General features: G+C 60.9%; 1 protein-coding gene and 1 pseudogene across 1 annotated transcript; both read right to left on the minus strand.

The window, feature by feature from the left end:
* Nucleotides 1-5,106: 5,106 nt before the first annotated feature.
* On the minus strand, nucleotides 5,107-7,906 carry LOC141464563 (serine protease 23-like; annotated as a pseudogene).
* Nucleotides 7,907-10,388: 2,482 nt separating this feature from the next.
* Nucleotides 10,389-15,149, minus strand: SLC7A3 (solute carrier family 7 member 3). The gene is made up of 11 exons (XM_074147195.1): nucleotides 14,780-15,149; nucleotides 14,423-14,581; nucleotides 14,156-14,336; nucleotides 13,958-14,067; nucleotides 12,791-13,013; nucleotides 12,481-12,620; nucleotides 12,299-12,401; nucleotides 11,802-12,007; nucleotides 11,016-11,182; nucleotides 10,635-10,743; nucleotides 10,389-10,522 (listed from the first exon to the last, which is right to left on the minus strand). Exons 1-11 carry the CDS (start codon nucleotides 15,147-15,149, stop codon nucleotides 10,389-10,391), a joined length of 1,902 nt encoding a protein of 633 aa, XP_074003296.1.
* Between the last annotated feature and the right edge of the window lie 3,716 nt (nucleotides 15,150-18,865).

The raw sequence follows: 18,865 nt of genomic DNA on the forward strand, positions 1-18,865 counted from the left end.
ACCCACGAGTCTTACTTTCTCCCTGCCTCTCTCCTGCTGAGGAGGGCAGTGATGGAGCAGCTCGGGCACCTGGCCTCCAGCCAGGGTCAACCCCCCACAGTCCTCTCTGGTGCCCAGCGTGGGGCGGGTTTGCAGGCAGCATGCTATAGCTGTAGTAGTCATTAAGTAGCGAGGCTCTGCCTGGGTCAGGGTCAGGGGGTCTCCCCTGGGTCAGGGAGCCTGTCGGCTGCACTGCTCGTCTCTGCGTTTTGCGCTCTTGGGAATGTGCTGGTACAACTTGGCCCCGGCACCGATGGCCTTGCTGTGCCGCGGGAGCTGGCCTGTGGAGGGGATCAGGGAATGCATATCCCTGCCCAGGACTGATGGGCGTGGGTTTATTACGCAGGCTCCCAAGGTCCTTGTTCACCCCGATGTGAGCTGTTTAATGCTACTAATGAACGCTGTTAACAGGGTTTGTGGAATCTGCTGTTGTCCCGGTGTAAAAGACAACCTTTGGGTGAGGCGAATACTGAAGTGTGCCCCGAGGTGGCTGCTCCCTGGGTGGCAGGGTGTGTGGAAGGACGTGGGCAGGTCCCTAGGGTGGTTATCACCTCCCATCGCCTGGGACTTTACACCTGAACAGGCAGGTAACCCTGGGGAACCGAGGTGAAGGGTACTGGGGTGTCTACCCCAGTGAAAACCAGCAGTACTGGTTTTGGCCTGGCCTGTGCCTACCGAGCCACAGTTCACTCCTGTCAGAGGACTGTGGTTAAGGCAGGGACCCAAACCACCTCTGAGAACACTTCACCTGAGACCGGGGTGCAAGCTGCGTCTGAAGACATGACAGTAGAGCTAGGGACTCAAACAACAACTACAGTTGCCCCAGTAGTGAAAAAGAACCAGTGGACGAGGAGGTCAGTGGGTCCCTGTCATCGATTAGTAAGGGAGGAGGAAGAGAAAGAAGGGTTTGATCAGGAAGCTGGTCCTTTGGCAAAGAAATTGGAGGAAGGAGTGAGAGAATTCGGATGAGTAGCAGAAACTGCCCGATCTCTGACCTCATCAGAGCTTTGAGACCTGTGGGAAGAAGCCAGGTGAGCAGATTGCTGCCCGGCTGCTCCGATGCCGGGGTAATGGAGCCGGCAGTCAGCATTTGGAAGGTAGGGGAGCCCAGCAGCTGGGATCCCTTGCTAGAAACCGGGGAGTTGAGAGAGCAATTGGAGAAGAGGCAGCAATTTGTGGTCTCTGGAGACGGCTCCTCTCGAGTGTGAGGGGAAGATACCCATTCCGGGAAGATCTTATGAACTGCCCGAGAAAGTGGAGAGGCAGATGGAGGCATCTAGTGCCTGGGAGAATTAGCGGTGCTGGAAGTCACCTACAAGGATCTACATGATGAGGTCTCCAAAGATGCAGAGTGTGTCCTGTGCAGAAGGGCCGTGTGAGGAAAGCGCCCCAGCGTCATGTTCTACCAGCTTGGCAGCGATGTACTGCCCAGATACGGATGCATCAACTGTGGAGAGAGTGTCTTCTTGGCTCCAAAACTTTGAAGAAAATCTCTGTCCCTCCTCGTCCCCTATGACAGGCATTCTTCCCATTTTAAGAGCGTGGCTGACACTCTCTATCCTGTTCTCAGGGTCCGAACAAGGGACCAGAGGAGATGAAAACCCTTCTCATCTGTGCCCAAGAACCTCTCAGAGAGGGCAGGTAATTCCCTTGAACAAGTTAAATTCTGCCTGTGCGTCAGGGTTTGTGTTATGTAAATAATAGGAGCTGATCCCTGCCCAGTAATGTGTAATCGTGATTCTTTCATGCATTATCTTGTCCAAGATAATGGAAACCGTTGCACACCCATCTGCAGACCAGGCATACAATTTAAATTAGTTTAATACTCGCATTACCCCAAAGTCTTGATAGCTGAACGGGAGAGGGTGTTATGCTTAGTTTGTTGAAATGTCTCCTGCCCGTTTGTTTTGCAAGTCAGGTTGCTCTGCCTGTACAACTGTCACGGGTCTTGAAGGAACTGCGTGTTCCGTCTTCGGCAGGTTCAAGCAGTGACAGTGTTGAGAAGCCTGTGATGCCAGCCACCCCTCAGATCGGTGAAAAGGAGCAGGTATATTGACTCAAGAGCATAAAATACAAGCAGTCATCTGTCCAGCCTGGCAAAGCAGCCTCAGCGCGAGGGCCCGTGTGGAGAATATGAATCACAGAGGGAATAATCGTCTGGGCAAACCCAGCAGGGAAATGGGAAAACTTAAGGAAGATGGGGAGAGAAATCAGCCACGGAACTCCAGGATTAGTAAAGCAATCTCTTGTGTGTGAGGAAGAGAAACCCAAGGCGAATTTTCAGTTTGCTCCTGGGAGAGCCTGGTGGGGCCTGTTGGACACGTCAGTTCCATGGATGTGACAGAACATGCAGAAATCTGTTCAGTCAGGTGCCTGGGCTGTTTTGTGACTGTAGAAGGCATCAGTCCCTATTTTTGTAAGATGCTGTGATTTTGGCTCTACACAGATCTCCCTGTCCCACTCCCTTCAGTCTGGAGGAAGAGTGTCTCCTTCGGCAAGTCCCAAACCAGGGCTAGCAATCTATATCAACATAACCTTTGCAAAGAGATTTGTGCTGACTTTTATTCAAATACTTGTGTTTGCCTAAAAGAATCCACCTCAAATACTACAGATGCAATAAATGTCAGGATCCTCTCCTTCTACAGCAATCCCAGACAGAACCAGAGAGAGATGAGAGATGATGATCACCTAAGGAATCTAAAGACATACAAGTCCATGGGACCTGATGAAATCCATCCCAGAGTCCTGAAGGAACTGGCTGATGAAGTTGCAAAACCACTTTCCATGATATTCGAAAAGTCATGGCAGTCAGGTGAAGTCCCTGCAGACTGGAAGAAAGGAAACATCACACCCATTTTTAAAAAGGGAAGAAAGGAGGACCCTGGGAACTACCGACCTGTCAGCCTCACCTCTGTGTCTGGGAAGATCATGGAGCAGATCCTTCTGGATGCCATGCTTGGGCACATGGAGGACAGGGGGATGATTCAGGACAGCCAACATGGCTTTACTAGGGGCAAGTCCTGCCTGACTAACCTAGTGGCCTTCTATGATGAAGTGACTAGGTCAGTAGACAAAGGGCGACCTATGGATGTAATGCATCTGGACTTCTGTAAGGCCTTTGACACAGTTCCTCACAACATTCTACTTGCCAAATTGGAGGGATACGGATTTGATGGGTGGACGGTTCGGTGGATAAGGAATTGGCTGAATGGTCGCACCCAGAGGGTTGTACTCAATGGCTTTAAGTCCAGATGGAGAGCAGTGACTAGTGGTGTCCCTCAAGGGTCCGTCCTGGGACCAGTACTGTTTAACATTTTTATCAAAGACATAAACAGAGGGATTGAGAGCACCATCAGCAAGTTTGCAGATGACACCAAGCTGTGTGGTGTTGTCGACACACCGGAGGGACGGGATGTCATTCAGGGGGACCTGGACAGGCTGGAGAGGTGGGCCCAGATGAACCTCATGAGGTTCAACAAAAGCAAGTGCAGGATTCTGCGCCTGGGAAGAAACAATCCTCAGTATAAATACAGCCTGGGGGATGAGGTATTAGAAAGCAGCCCTGAGGAAAGGGACTTGGGGGTGCTGATTGACGAGAAGCTGGACATGAGCAGGCAATGTGCTCTCGCAGCCCAAAAGGCCAATCACATCCTGGGCTGCATCAAAAGAAGTGTTGCCAGCAGATCCAGAGAGGTGATTCTGCCACTTTACTCTGCTCTGGTGAGACCTCACCTGGAGTACTGTGTGCAGGTCTGGAGCCCTCAATATAGAAAGGACATGGACCTGATGGAGCGGGTCCAGAGGAGGGCCACTAAAATGGTCAGGGGGCTGGAGCACCTCTCCTATGAGGACAGACTGAGGGAGCTGGGGTTGTTTAGCTTGGAGAAAAGGAGGCTCCGGGGAGACCTCATAGCGGCCTCCCAGTACCTGAGGGGGGCTACAGGAAGGCTGGGGAGGGTCTGTTTACAAAGGCCTGCAGCGACAGGACGAGGGGCAATGGTTTTAAGCTGGAGAAGGGGAGATTTAGATTGGATGTTAGGAAAAAGTTCTTTACCATGAGGGTGGTGGAACACTGGAACAGGTTGCCCAGGGAGGTGGTTGAGGCCCCTTCCCTTGAGATATTCAAGGTGAAGCTCGACGAGGCCCTGGGCAACCTGGTCTAGTTGGGGGTGTCCCTGCTGACTGCGGGGAGGTCGGACTAGATGACCTTTGGAGGTCCCTTCTGGCCTGGACCAATCTATGAATCTATGAATCTATGAGAAAGTTTACAAGTCAGTAGGTGCTCCCAGCCCTTGGCCCATGCTGCCACATGTAGGTAGCCACGTGGCATCAGTCAGAAGAGGTGTCCTTGCCAAGAGCGTTCCCAAGCACAGTGGCTGCTAGAGCCCTGGAGCAGCCCCTCCTGCCCTGGCCGGGCTCCTGGCCATGGCACGCTCTGTGCCCAGAAGACTCAGGCTCCAGGGCTGCTTTTCAGACACCTTTCATCAGCTCACAATGGTCCTGTTAGGAGAAAAAGCGCTTTGTCCTCCCATTGCTGGGGCAGTGCCAAGCCGTGCAGTGCAGCCAACAGACCGAGAGACCTTACCAGACCCAAGAGAAACCGTGTACATCTTAAGAGCAAGCATGGGGCTGCCTCTCCAAGTAAGTCGTGAGCAGCTGATGTGCTGGAAGCAGAGGCTACTTTGCCTGGCCCACAGCCAAGCTCTTTCTGTAAAGAACCCTGACGGTGAGTTCATGCCAGCACCAACCAAAGGAGCTTAAACCACCCTTCAGGCTTCCTGGGGAATCACGACTTGGACACCAGTGAGTGTCTGCTGGATCCCTTGTGATCTGTGGAGACCCTCTTCCTCCATGATGGAGAACAGAATAAAGTGGAGCGGTTTTGCCAGGAAACGCTGCTCCTCCTCGGGCTCCTCGGCTGTGCTCTTGCTCAGCAACACCATACTCAAAGCCATCTGCACTGGGGAGGGGAAGAGGCAGACCGCAGTTCTCATTCCGTGTGAGAGCTTTTAGAGTCCTCTTTGATCCAGTAACAAACCTGACCAGCCTGACCAAGCTTTAGAGCGGTCAAACAGCAACATTATAGTTGGGGTGCTCCACAGCCACTTCCAGCCACTGGTGCCCCGAGAAGACCCTAATCACCTTCCTCTCATGACCTTGTGTCATACAGGGTCCCATAGTTTGCCATACACCGCAGAGAGGGATGCACAAGGCCTGGCATCACAGTGCTGGTAAATGAGGTGGACCATCTCTTCCTCCACCTCACAGAGGCAGTAGACCAGCTGGCCCAGCAGGTCACTGTCAAGCCCTGAGAAATTCATCTTCTTCACAGCCATCTCGTCCGCTGCCGGAGCTGCCACCACCTTCACATGGAGGCGCCGATGTGGCCTGTGCAGCTCTGAAAGGGTGTATTCATAGTCCATGCTGACCGAGCCGGGGCCCTGGACCTGCGTGCACTGCACCTGAGCCCAGCACATCGCCAGCCTCCCCGTCCCCGTCCCGTTGCCAGCACCCTGCTCCAGCATCAGGAAACCCACCGTGATCTTCTGGGCCCCCTTCACGTAGTCTTTGCTGTCCTGAATGCAGTGGGCAGCAGTGAGGAATCACCACTGGGACACCAGCATGCCCGTGCAGCCCGTGGAGGTCATGATGGTGGCAGAGTAGGGGTAGTTCATCAGGAAGGGGCTCCCACTGATGGAAAAAACGCCTGTTTGCAACATAGATCTGCCGCTTCCATCGCACACACCGCCTCCCCTGTCCCCTCTCCCACCACTTGCCTGGGGGCTCGCTTCTGCCGTTGGGGTACACTGTCTTGTAAAGAGAGGCTCTCCTGGAGGTCCTGGGGGAGCAGGGCGGCCTCCCCCTGGGGCGCAGGTGGCATCACAGCCTGTGGTCATCTCCAGGATGGGCTGTGACAAGAACCACCCTGTGGCTAGTTGCAGCCTGGACTGGGAACAAGAGCGGGAACCAGGTCACCAGCCGCAGCGCTGGGAAGAAAAGAGAGCAAGAGAAGAGCAAGCACCTGGCAGCAAGTCACCGTGCCAGACCTGCAAAGGCAGAGCAAGGAGAGCATTAATCCAGCATGATTAGAGACCCAGCCACCTGCCATGGCTTGGGGCCGGGAGGATTATCGGATGCAGGCAGCCTCCTGCCAGCTACGGGGTTGTGCATGCTTGAGCTGTTACCGCAGAAAGCAGAAGGGTTGGGACCTGCCTGGAGCCGGGTGAGTAAAGAGCGATGGAAATCTCACCTGGTGCTGGCTTTGATCTCCGGGAGCTCTTCTGGACGGTGAGGCCCTGCAGCACAACACAGCGCTGCTGCAGAAATATCACGAGCTGATGAGTTTGCTCTGTTGCGCCAGTAACCCTGTCTGCCCCGGGGTGGATTCCCCAGATTCCAGGGCTGGAACAGCACTGATGGATGCATCCCACCCGGCAGCTGCCGCAGCTCCACTCCCCCGGCCGGTCACCTGGGGGGAGGAGGATCTGACAGTACCCACTCGCTGGTCCTACGGGGAAGAAGGTGGCGCATTAACTCCTCAGGTTGAAGTATTTGGTCTCACAGAGCTGTGCAGACCAGCCAGCCCATTTTAACTCCCAGACGGATCATTGTACCCAATTTAAAATTTAATCTGCTGCTACATCTGCACGTGCCAGGGCCACCCTTGCTCCGGCAAGGGAGCAGTGCAGGGGCAGGCTCTGCAGTGCCAGCTCTCCCTCCAACAGCTCACACCTCTGTCTCCATCCTGCCCCGAGCCTGCACACCCACACGGGCTCCTCTCGGCAGCCCCCCCGGGGGCTTTTCCTCGACAGGCAGCTGTATGCAGAGAGCGCTGCTTGACGCCTCCCCAGGAAAGCCCCGCGTCCCCCGAAGGCAGCTGGGGTCTGCGCCGGACACGCAGCAGTGTGGGGGGTGTCATGAAAGCCACAGGGGACCGGCTGGAGCCACCAAGAGCCACCAGCCCTCTGCACCATCGCAGCCTGTCCCGCAGTGCTGCGTCCCCGGTATGGCCCATGGCTACAGCGTCTCACCGTTGGGCCGGTGGCCACAGCTGGGCTTCCACTGCAGTGCTGCCCCAACAGCCTGCCCCCTCAGCACATCCCAGGCGAAACACAGCTGGAGCCAACAGCTCTTTAAATCCAGGGCAACAGGGAGACCACAAACCAAGCCCTGGCTGTAGCTTCCGGGGGGGGTGTCCTGCCTGAGTCTCCCCCCAGCACGACAGCACGCAAGAGAGCAGTGAAATGGGAGCCAGCCCTGCCTCCCTGCCCATGCCCCTGCCCGTGCGGTGGCACTGCTCCCACTGGCACCGGAGCAGCTTCAGGCTCGTTCGGTTCCCTCCGGGGCTCTGCCGGCAGGGCTGGAGCCACTGAGGAAGACCCACGGCCAGGAAGGAGCACAACCCATGATGGGGTGGAAACTGCAGGGCAAACCACGGGCAGCTGTGTGCAGGGCTGGGCACCCGGCCTCTCTGCAGAAAAGCCAGGCTCTGCTTTTTACTGCCTGCTCTCAAACCAGAAAATGGCCCCTTCCAGACTGGCACGGGAGGGGAAAGCCCTCCCTGCAGCCCCCAGCACCTGACTTCACCCAGGAACATGCTTCCCTCCCAGCCCTTCTCCGCACAATGGAGCTGCCGGAGCATCTCAGCAGGGCACCCACCGGCTGGCGTGGCAGCCATTAGCAGCTGTGCCGGCAACACGCTGGGGCTCCCCTTGGGTGCTACTCACACTCTGACGGATGCGCTGAGATGGACAGCAATGGGAAAGGCAGAGGCACTGCCCGGGGAAGGAGACGGGGCCACTCCTGGCAGCTCTGCCAGCCCCGACGGGGTGGAAGGAGGCGGTGGGCAGAGGGAGGCATGCCCCATGGTGGCCACCCAGGCAGCCCCCAGAGGCAGGCAGCCAAGGGCATGTCGCCCAGCACGGACCCAGGGGCGGACAGGGCTGCTGGGCTCCTGCCAGCGGTGGGATGATACTGACCCACCGCACGGCACCGGCACGGAGTGGCAACTGCCAGACAGCTGCGTCCCTGCCGGGCTGCCATGGTGGGAGCTGCTTAGGGCTTCCAGCATCCCGCTCCATGCCCAGAGCTCTGCCAGTCCCAATGGGTGCCCAGGATGGGATGCTGGTGCTCAGTGGGATGGCCCAGAGCCAGGCAGGGACATGCTCGTGGGCACAGACCCGCGCATGGCCATGGGCATGGACATAGAATCACAGAATCATAGAATCATCTAGATCGGAAGGGACCTTCAAGATCATCTAGTCCAACCATCAATCTAACTCTGACAAAAAAACCTTCACTAAACCATGTCCCCCAGCACCATGTCAACCTGTCTTTTGAACACCTCCAGAGATGATGCCTCAACCACTTCCCTGGGCAGCCCATTCCAATGCTTGATAATCCCTTCAGTGTAAAAATTTTTCCTAATATCCAACCTGAACCTCCCCTGGTGCAACTTGAGGCTGTTTCCTCTTGTCCCATCGCCTGTGACTTGGGAGAACAGACCGACACCCCCCCCGGCTACACCCTCCTTTCAGGGAGTTGTAGAGAGCGAGAAGGTCTCCCCTCAGCCTCCTTTTCTCCAGGCTGAACGCCTCCAGCTCCCTCAGCCGCTCCTCACACGGCTTGTGCTCCAGACCCCTCACCAGCTCTGTTGCCCCTTCTCTGGACCCGCTCCATGCACAGGGAGATGGGCACAAAGGCATGGGGGGCTGCAGCAGTGCTGAGCCGGGGGTGAGGGCTGTAGCCATATCACAGGCCCGTCGCCCACTAGGCTTGGGCAACAGCAGCCGAACCAGGGTGCAAGGGTGTGGGGGGACTGTGAGCTCGGCAGGGCCCCATGTGCTGCCGCTGGCCAGAAGATGCCCACCCGGCAGGGTGGTGGGATGCAGTGCAGCACCCTGCGGCACCGGCACCACCGGCAGAGCTGGGAGCACCTGCAAGGAGCCAGTGCCAGGAGCCGGCTGTGCCTCCGGGCCGGAGCCTGGGGCTCTGGAAGGACACCTCAGACCGGGGCAGCAGGGCAGACAGTGCCCGGCGTGGGGACAGAGCAGGTGCCACAGCCCCTTTTGCTCCCCCACAGCCCCAGTCTGGGCTCCCAGCTCCAGCCCAGGCGCCCTCACCGCTGACCGTGCAGTGACCCTGCTCTGCTGCCAGCAAACAGGGAGCGATGCAAGAACCACGCAAGATCTATCCGCCCTAAATTAGTTTATTTTGCAAAATTGTCTGTCAGGGCTGATTTAGACCAGACCAGAATATGGGAAATCATCATCTTCCCACATGGATGCAGCCTAGCTTCTGGCCACGCTTCCGCTGCAGGCCATTGCTGGAGAACCCAGGAGATATTTCCATGGTCATTACTGCAGCCACTGCTCTGGGACCCGCTGGCACTCCCAGGCAGCGCAGGGACTGCAGGGCCCTGTGTCCTGCCCACGGGTACCAGCAGTGCTGGAGCACTTCTCCGCAGGTCCCGGGTCACTGTCCCAGGGGACAGTGCAAGGGCTGGTGGCTCCAGCCGACAGGTTTGGGGCACGGAGCTCAGCCAGCACTGCCGGCTGTGGCCGAGCCCTGCTCTGCACTGGCACCCGGGATCCTGCGTGGGGGGGTCCGTCACCACAGGGCGTTAACAGGAGATGGGGTGGGACCAACAGAGCCAAGCAATTAAAAAACATTTAGTTTAATAGGTATAAAAGTCAACATTAAAACACCAATTATATAAAGCCATAGGAGGTCGGACACTGGTACAGTTACACTGTGGACATCTTGAGGGACACCCGAGCTGGATGCTCCCCACAAGCAGCATGGCCAGGGCAGCACAGGGCTCAGCGTGGGGGGTTTGGCCGGCTGAGCCCTGTGCTGCTGGGAAGTACTGGACTACTGGCAGTACCAGAACGGGCTGCCCCGAGCCTCCTCACAGGGCTCCAGCCATGGCTGCCATGTACATGCCCAGCACTTCGAAAGCACAGAGAGGAGGTGGTGACCACAGCCACATGGACAGACAGGACAAATACACCTGCACCATCACGTGGGGGGCTCCCTGTGCACAGGGAAAGCAGCATTTCTGACAGCAGCGTCCATGGCGGGAGGGCCGTGCCGGTGTCACTGTCCCTCTGCAGGGTTGGGGGGATGGCAGAGATCAGCCCCAGGCCACCAGCAGTGCCACCCGGCCCAGGGACTCATCTCCGTGACCTCTGCTCTGCGAGAGGGAAGGGCAGCGCACGGCCTAGCTCTGTGTCCTGACTCTGGGATTCGCTCCCTGCGCAGGAGGGGATGGATGTACTGTGCGGATCACAATCTTGTCCCGAGCGGGAATACTGGCAGGGGTCCACGGAGCGCTGGTGCCTGATCCCTCAGACAGCAGCAGCCCCAGGGCTGAGGTCCAGTCCAGGGTGGTGCAGAGGCTTTTCTACTGTCGCACAGGGTTCCTCTGCGCTTTTCCCTTCCACGCTGTTCCGAATCCCGTAGCCAAAGTAAATCATAAAACCTGCAGGACAGTTTCCGCAATGAAATGTGCGGCAGCGAGCTGCCAGCGTAACAGCCCCCCAGGGGAGACCCTGCGGGCACTGCGCTCCAGAGACCCTCCACAGGACACCTACCCACGGCCATCCAGATGGCAAACCGTACCCAGGTGCCAGTACTCAGCTGTACCATCAGCAGGATATTAACAAAGATGCTGAAGATTGGCAGGAGTGGGAGGAAAGGTACCTGCGAGGGAGAAGAGGTGCCACATCAGCTGTGCCGTGAAGCACCCAGCTGGGCTCGAGGATGCTCCTGGCCAGGGAGGGATCCCACCCCTGCCACAGCCCAGAGAGCACTTCCACACTGGGGACTGCACCTCAGAGAGCCACATTTCAGGGCCCTGGGCTCTCCTGGATGGTGGCTGCCTGGCAGCAAGCCCTGGCAAACCCTGCAATGGCCCAGACCCTACCAGGGGTCTGTGCGGGTGCAGACACTCAGCTGCTGGGGGCTGCACTCACTTTGAAGTTCAACCGCGCGTTGCTCTGCGGCTGCCTCCAAATGATGACGGTGGGAATGAGCAGAGCCACGAGGAGAAGCACCAGGGCCACGATCCAGCCCACGCTGGCGTTCTTCAGTGCATTTATCTTGAGGGTCAGGACCACGCAGATGACCGTGATCAGTGCAGCTGCAAGAGAGGGGGCAGTCAGGGGGCTGCACAGCACGTGGCCTTCCTGGGACCTTGAGCCTCACCAACAGCTGGGCTGAGGCACCCGCTCCTCTCAATCAGGAAAGGTTCCAGCATGTGCTGCCTCTGACAACCACCCCAAAGGCTCAGGAAAGCGCTTTGCAGAGGGAACTCACCAGCCCAACAAGCCGAGGGGAGCCTGCACCAGACCTGGCTGAGCCACCCCATTCTGGCTGCACAACGGAGCCACTGATGGCTGGATCAAACCTCGCTGGCCGAGCCCAAGGACTCGCAGGGGGCCAGGGACCACCCTTGCTGGGTGCCCAGCCTAGGCCAGGCTCGTCACAGGGAGCTCCCAGCACACGGGAGTACCCACATCCTCCATCATCACCCCTGTGCGCCCCAAACCCCAGCCATGCCCTGCACTTAGCACCCTGCTCAGGACAGAGCGGGTCCCGCGCCTGCTGGCGCTGCCAACAGCGGCTGGCAGGCCATGCTGCCCGGCTCTTCTCCTCCACCCAGAGAGCCCACCATCCTTTCCCGGCTCGGCAGAGATATGCCAAAACGCTCCAGCCCCTGGGAGGACGGGGACATCGGCCGCCGGCTCATACTCACTCACCAATGACCGAGACACAGATGTAGACGATGCACCCCGAGAGCTTGGTGGGGGTGTCCGAGGGTGGGTTGAAGAGGGTGGCCAGGGACAGCGTCTCTTTCTGCTGGGCGCTGGCGGTGGTTGGGTTCATGATCACCCTCTCCTCCTCATTCCCGTTCAGCTCCAGCATTTCCGTGGCCTTCGGGGAGTTCAGCTGCCCGGATTGGTACCTGAGCAGATGGCACAAGCTGCAGCACAGCCCGAGGAACTTCCCAGCCCAGGGGGACGGTGGGCAGCACCCTCATAGTCCTCCCGCTCCTCCAGCCCCTCCTGCTGCTCTGGCAGCAGCCCTGCAGACGTGCCCGGAGACATCACACAGGGTCTTGCGAGCAGCCTCCAACTTGGGGAGCTCGATGCTTCCCCCGGCTGCGTCCCCCTGGGACAGAGCTGTGGCCACAAGGCCCGGGCTCAACGCAAGGCACGTCCACCCCGGGCGCTGCTACACAAGAGGAGGCACCCACCGGAGGATAAGCACGCACACCGCCACCAGGGAGTAGGCCAGCAGCGTGCCGATTGACATGAGATCCACCAGGTCCTTCAGGTCGAACAGGAAGGCCATCACCGCTGCAACGAGGACATACAGCATGAGGACGGCTCCGGACCGCCACAGGGCCAAGCGTGAGGCAGCAGCCAGGAGCCTTACCTGCGAGGAGTCCCGAGGTGATGGTGGCTGACAGAGGGGTCTTTGTGCGGCTGTTGATGCTGGAGAGGAACTTGAAGAGCAGCCCATCCTCTGCCATGGCATAGATGACACGGGGCATGGGGAACATGGAGCCTAGCAAGCTGCCGTGGGGAGAGATGGCTCAGGGCCTGCCAGGCAAGCTGTTCACACCACCACCCAGATGGGGACGGGACCGGCTCCATGCTGGGACAGCAGCCAGCCAGGGCAAACCCCCAGCCCAGCCGGGTCCCCGTGCCATGCCAGGCGGTGTCAGGGATGGAGCCAGTCCTACCTGGTAGAGAGTGCACAGAGAGAGCCGACGGCAACGGCGTAGCGGGCGGGCTCCCAGCCAACCGCCTTGAAAGCCTCAGGCAGGGGGCTCTTCTTGTTGAGGAGGAAGTAGGGCACCATGAGGGTCAGGGCCAGAGAGACCCAGCAATAAGCCACGAAGCAGATGAAAAGGGACACAATGATGCCGATGGGGATTGAGCGCTGGGGATTCTTGGCTTCCTCCCCTGCACGGAGACAAGAGGCAGAGTCCATCCCTGCTCTGCAGCACAGCATGGGGCAGCTGGCCCTGGGGGACAGGCCACAGCAGGGATTCCCCATGGCAGCGTGGGGCTGGGAGCAGCGGGGGGGCGGGGGTGCTGTTGGAGAGGAGCGGTCCCCAGCGGTGCTGCTAGAGGCAGAGCCGTGTGGCTGCAGCCCCAGCTTCCAGGCGTGCGGCTGCCCGGCAGCTGGGCTCACAGCCCCCCGGCCATGCCGGCCCTCTGCCCCCACCAGCAGCTCCTGCCCCCCCCCACTGAATGCGGATCCTCCATGCCCGTGGGCACGGCGACGCAGCCATCCTGCCCTCTGCCCCAGCCTTTGCCAAGGCGTGCTCTCCCCCCGCCACCACGTTCCCAGCAAGGGGCTTGGCGGCCGGCATAGAAGGGATGGAGGCGGCCAGCGGGCAGCCCCTGGGGGCGGGGAGGCACAGGCAGGGAGGTCAGGCAGAACAGCCTGTACCAGCCACCCACTAAGTAGATTCCTGGGGGAATGAGAGGAAATTAGGAGGGCTCCCTGCGCTCCAGAGAGAACCAGCTCTGCATCAACTCAGTAGTTTAGAAAAATGTTGCTTGAGGCTGGGAAACACCCAGGAAGCATTAGCAGTTCCCAGGGCTGTCGCAGCCTGGACTCAGCAGCGGAAAGGCTCCTCGCTGCCCTGGGAGCTGCCTGCGCAGGCAGGGTGCAGCCCCACTCCCACTGCATGGTGCCCAGAGCCCTTTTTTCCTGGGGCAGGGCAGGCTATGAGCCCTTTTGTGCTGGCCCAGCTGGGGACAGCGTTGCTGTGGGGAAACCTCCCAGGAGCGGTGGGACAGGCTGTTTCCCACACTACAGAGCATCTTCCCTGGCAGGTCCCAGCCAGCTGCCGGCTGGGCTGGGGAAATGCCCGCACCTCCCTCGCCCAAGGCGGTACCTGTGGTGGCGATGCAGTCGAAGCCCACGAAGGCGTAGAAACAAGTGGCAGCACCGGTCAGGATCCCTTCCAGTCCAAAGGGGACAAACCCACCAGAGCCGAACTCTTTCCTGGAAAGGAGGGAGGAGAGCAGCTGCCGTGGGGTGCAGGGACAGCAGGGCCAGTGCCATCCATGTGCCAGACCCTAGCTCTCCTCACGTTATGTCATCAGGCGGGTCCGGGTATGAGCTGTTGATGTAGTCCTCCTCCGAGAGCTGCCAGTTCTTGATGTTTCCCTTCACGAAGCTGGCGATGCCGACGAAGATCAGCACCAGCACGTTCACCGTTGTGAAGATGTTGTTCACGAGAGCAGATTCGCTGACACCGAAGGCCAGCAGCGCTGCGGGGACGGAAGGGGTGAGGGGGGACCCACCAGGCTCCCATGCCACCACCCACAGTGCCACAGAGCTGCTCCTACGTACTCACCAGTGAGCAGCCCTATGAGAATCAGGGCGAAGAAGTCCGGGCGCTCGGCCAGCACCCCTGGCAGGTACACTGTGGTCTTGTTCATGAAGAAGGTGGAGATATGGTTGCCGATGATGTTGTCGAATGCCGCGCTCCAGGCTCGAGCCACGCTGGCCGTGCCTGGTCGATGGCAAATCTCTGCATCAGTCTGAGCCCAGGGCAGAGTGGCACCAGCCACCCCCAGCACCCACCTCCCTGCTGATCCCACCCCACACCCTGCTCCTGCTGCAGCACCACATGCTGCCCCCGGGAGCCCCCCACGCTGCCAGCACAGTACTGGAAGGAGCCCATGTGCCAGCAGCCTGCCCAGCCCCGTACCTATCACATAAGAGAGGATGAGGTTCCAGCCCGTTGTGAAAGCCCAGATTTCACCGACAGTGACGTAGCTGTAGAGGTAGGCAGAGCCAGTCTTGGGGACGCGGGCCCCAAACTCTGCATAGCAGAGTCCAGCCAGTACTGATGAGAGAGCAGCCACCAGGAAGCAGAGGACGATGGAGGGACCAGCCGTCGTCTTGGCCACCTCCCCAGCCAGCACATACACGCCGGCCCCCAGCGTGCTGCCAACCCCCAGGGCTATGAGGTCCAACGTGGAGAGGCAGCGAGCAAAACGTGTGTCCTCAGAGCTCAGATCCACCACGCGCCGGCGGATCAGCTTCTTCCCAACACTGGTCATTTTTCTCCCGAACATCTTGTCCCCTCGTGGGTGGCGCTCAGCTGCTCAAAGTCCCTGCAAGAGAAGGGACCGTAGGAGCGTGAAGCCCAGTGTCCTTCAGGCAGCAGGACCCCCACTGCGAGGAGCAGGACAGGCAGTGATGCCCACAGGAGTTGTGCCTGCTACCAGCCAACCTGTTGAGTCTCTGCCAACCTGAGCCAACCATGAGTCTCTGCCACCCTCATGGGGCAGAGTCTGCGGCGGCTCCCTTCAAGGAACAATGGGGCTGCACACACCCCACCTGCGCAGCCTCTGCACCAGGAGAGCGAGCCAGGGATGAGCCCAGCGAGGCCATGGTGGGAAACAGGCTCATTACACAAGCCCTGTGTGGTCCTGCCGCGGGGCCCCTGGGCACATCCCAGAGCTTGCCCACCGTCTCCCAGCAACTCCCCACTGAACTGGCAGCCTGGAGATCCCTCGGCCCAAACTTGACTGCTGGCACATCCTTCGGGCCTGGCGCGTGGGTGTGCACAGCAGCGGTGGCAGGGAGACAAAGCATTCCTCCAGCAGAGGCTGGGCTGACTCACTGGGACGCAGCCATGCCTCTTTTGCTCCCGGCATCTGCGCTACACCCTCGGCAGGGATGCGCGGCCAGACACCGAGCACAGGCTCCCAGTGCACATCCCTCATGTGCCGACGACGCTTGCCGAGCAGCCCGCACGCTCCGCAGGCTGCAATCGCCCTAAACATGCGACACCCACACTCCCCTTGCTCGCAGCAGCCACCGTCCCCAAAAAGCTCTGGGAGACGGGCACAAGCAGCTGGCACAGGGTGAGAGGAGCCACAAGGAAAGTGGCTCCCAATGCCCACGGCCACAGCTGGCAACCCATGTCCAGAGCTGGACCATGTGCCCACCAGCTCCTTCTCCCCACCGGCTGCTCCCTTTCTTGGGAAACAAAACACGCTCCAGCCAAGCACAGGGGCAGCACCGACACCGGGCCGTATGGATCAGCATAAGTAGACGCAAGGATAACTTTGTGCCCCTTTTCCACCGAGGGGGATTACCAGGGTCGCAGTGGCAGGCACCAGCTCAGCTGCTTCCCCGTAACCGGCAAACCAGCCCGTTTCTTGGGAAACCTCCTCCTGAGCTGGCACATGCCACATTCGGCCTCAGCCCAAGGAGAGGTCCCAGCCCAGGGCAGCCCTCTGGGCCAGGTTTCAAGGAAACAAGAAGTCCTCCATCACAGGCACCCTCCCCAGCCACTGCCTGCACAACTCTGGCTGCTTTCCCCAGCCCCGCTGGATTTCTCCAAGGATTTCTGACACCCGACGTGAGCTCTGCACACCGAAAGCGGGGCTGCCAGCAGTAAACGTGCTCAGCCCTCATTCTCAGGGCAGCGCAGAGAAAAAGCGCGCGAGTGGCTCGGAGCAGGAAGATACGGGACAGCCTCCCCCCGCTAACCCCCGCGGCACCGGGATTCGCCGTGCCTGCTGGAAGGAGCAGGTTAAGCCCCCAGACCCACACCAGCACCCCTCAGAGCCGGCTCAGCGGGTCGCCTGGCTGCGGCGGGGGGGGGGGGGTGTCAACCCGCGGCCGGGGAGGTGTCTCGCAGAAAGCCACGCTGTCACCCGCGATGCGGAAGGCGCAGCGAGCTACGGGCGGGCAGCGGAGAGAAGCAGCGCGCGGGGCGACAGCTCCCGCCGGCAGGACCCTCCCGCCGCCCGTCGCATCCCGGTACCCGCCGCATCCCGGTACCCGCCGCAGCCGGGGCAGTTTGTTAGCCCCCGCTCGGGACCCTCACCCCAGCCCCCGCGGGGGCATCCCCAGCCCCGGGGAGCTGCCAGCCCCGCTCCGTCCCGCCGAGGAGCCCGGCGCTGCTCCGGCGACGGCGGGACCGGGACGGGACGGGACGCCGCGGCAGATCCCGGTCGCCTTCCACGTGCGCGCGGCGGATGATGCAAGCGCGGCACCGGTTGCGCCAGGCCCCGGCCGGGGCGGCGGCGGCGGCGCCCGCCGCGACTCACCGGCGGCTCGGTACAGCTCGGTAGGGCTGGGTACGGCTGGTGCCGGTGCGGTCCCGCTCCGCTCTCTCCGGTACTGCCGCCGCCGCCGCCGCCGCCGAGGGGATTGAAGGGTGGGCGGCCCCACCCGCCGGATGCCGAAAAGCACCGCCCACCCGGAAAAGGGCACGGGCGCTCGGACCCCCGGGCGGCGCCCCCCCCCCCCCCCCCCCGCCCTGCTCCCCTTGGACCCGCCTCGCAGCCCCGGGGGACGCGGCGAGAGAGCGGGACCAGACCCGCCGCCGGTGCGGGGAAGCCCGTTCCCTGCCCGCCCGCCCCACCGGCGCCCCGCCGCCCCCCCCCTCCCCCCCGGGTCACGGATTTGAAAAATACATAAATTCAAGTCATACATGGCACCGGGTCGGGGGCCGGGCACCGGCGGCATCAGCCGTGGCCCCCGCACCGGGAAAGGCCGCCGAGGGGGCTGCCGGCGGTCCCCCGGCCCAGATGTGCGCAGATGTGATGCCCCGGGGCTGGAGCGCCGTGGGAGGGCAGCCCTGCCGGGGGGACGTTGGCGGCGGGGGGGGGGGGGGTGTCTGCCCGAGGCGGGGGGGACGTCTGCCCCGACCCCCGTGTGCTCTGCAGGGATCGTGCAGGGATCGAGTCCCAGCCCCCGCCCCCGCCGCTCCCCCGCGGCCTCCGCGACTCCGGGAGCAACAGGCGGCTCTGAGGGTTGGGAAACACCGGGCCGAGGAGAACTGTCCGGGAGGCGTTGGAGCCAGCGGGCGGCTGGTCCAGAAATGTGCCCCTGATGCAATCCAAGCCTTCGCTTGCCACAGGCACCCATTCGAAAGGCAGCGATGCCGGGGGGGGGGGGGGGGGGGGAGCCAGCCCCTCCCTGGCACGGAGGGCCAGGCTCCGCTCCAGCGCCGCTGCCGAGGATGCGAGGCAACAGGCTTCCAGCCCTTTGGAGCAGGGCAGGCAGGAGCGGCGGGCAGGGTGCTACAGGCCCTGCGTGGGGTGCCTGCCCACCCCGCCTCCCCCGGGGGTGCACACGCAAGGAGCTGAGGAGACGAAAAGGCTCCACTGGGCAAAATGACCTCAAGGTGATGGAAAGAGCAAGGCGGGCTCTTGTGAGTGCGGATGCCAGGCAGTGACGCAGGCTTTCCTCCCACGCTGCAGATGAATGAACTCAGCAACACTCTTTCCCCTCCCTGGCCACACGCTCCCCCCCAGAGGAAGGAAGCAAGCTCAAGATGAAAACACAGAAATCCCCCGCAGCCTCGCTGTTGGCGCCTGGGCACTTCCTGCTCCTTCTTGGGGCACCTGCAGCAGGCAGGGACGCGCCGTGGCCAAAGCCCTGCTGCCTGCGGGGCTGCGGGCAGCACCACCGCTGCAGGTGCTCTCGGGCCAGACTAGCAGCACCGTGGGCACAGCAGGCCTCCACGGGGGGATGCCCCAGCCCAGCCAAGCAGAGGCTGAGTACCCAGAGTGGCGAGGGGAAGGGGGGGTGACACCACGACTCACCTTTTCCCAGTAACCTTCTTGCAATGGCAGCCGTCGGTTGGCAGTTTCAGGCAGGGAGCAGCACCGGAGCGTCAAACATGGCTCTAGCTCTCAGACCTCACACACAGCTCCGCGTTCATCCTTCCAGTGCCCCATCCTCACCTCCCAGTCTACTGCACTACCCTTGCCATTCAGGGCCCTGATCCAGCAGCATGGGCCAAGGGATGGGATCAGGCAGAGGCGGG

This window comes from Numenius arquata, chromosome 5 (genome assembly GCF_964106895.1).
Source record: "Numenius arquata chromosome 5, bNumArq3.hap1.1, whole genome shotgun sequence".
In the NCBI taxonomy this organism is placed as follows: Eukaryota; Metazoa; Chordata; class Aves; order Charadriiformes; family Scolopacidae; genus Numenius; species Numenius arquata.

Bases quoted from the DNA above. Each gene is read 5' to 3' on its own strand.
- SLC7A3 (XM_074147195.1), bottom strand. From the start codon at position 15,149: ATGTTCGGGAGAAAAATGACCAGTGTTGGGAAGAAGCTGATCCGCCGG. The intron at 14,337-14,422 runs GTGAGTACGTAG...CCGTCCCCGCAG, and splicing joins TCTCATAGGGCTGCTCACTG to CGCTGCTGGCCTTCGGTGTC. The intron at 13,014-13,957 runs GTACCGCCTTGG...GTCTCCGTGCAG, and splicing joins CGACTGCATCGCCACCACAG to GGGAGGAAGCCAAGAATCCC.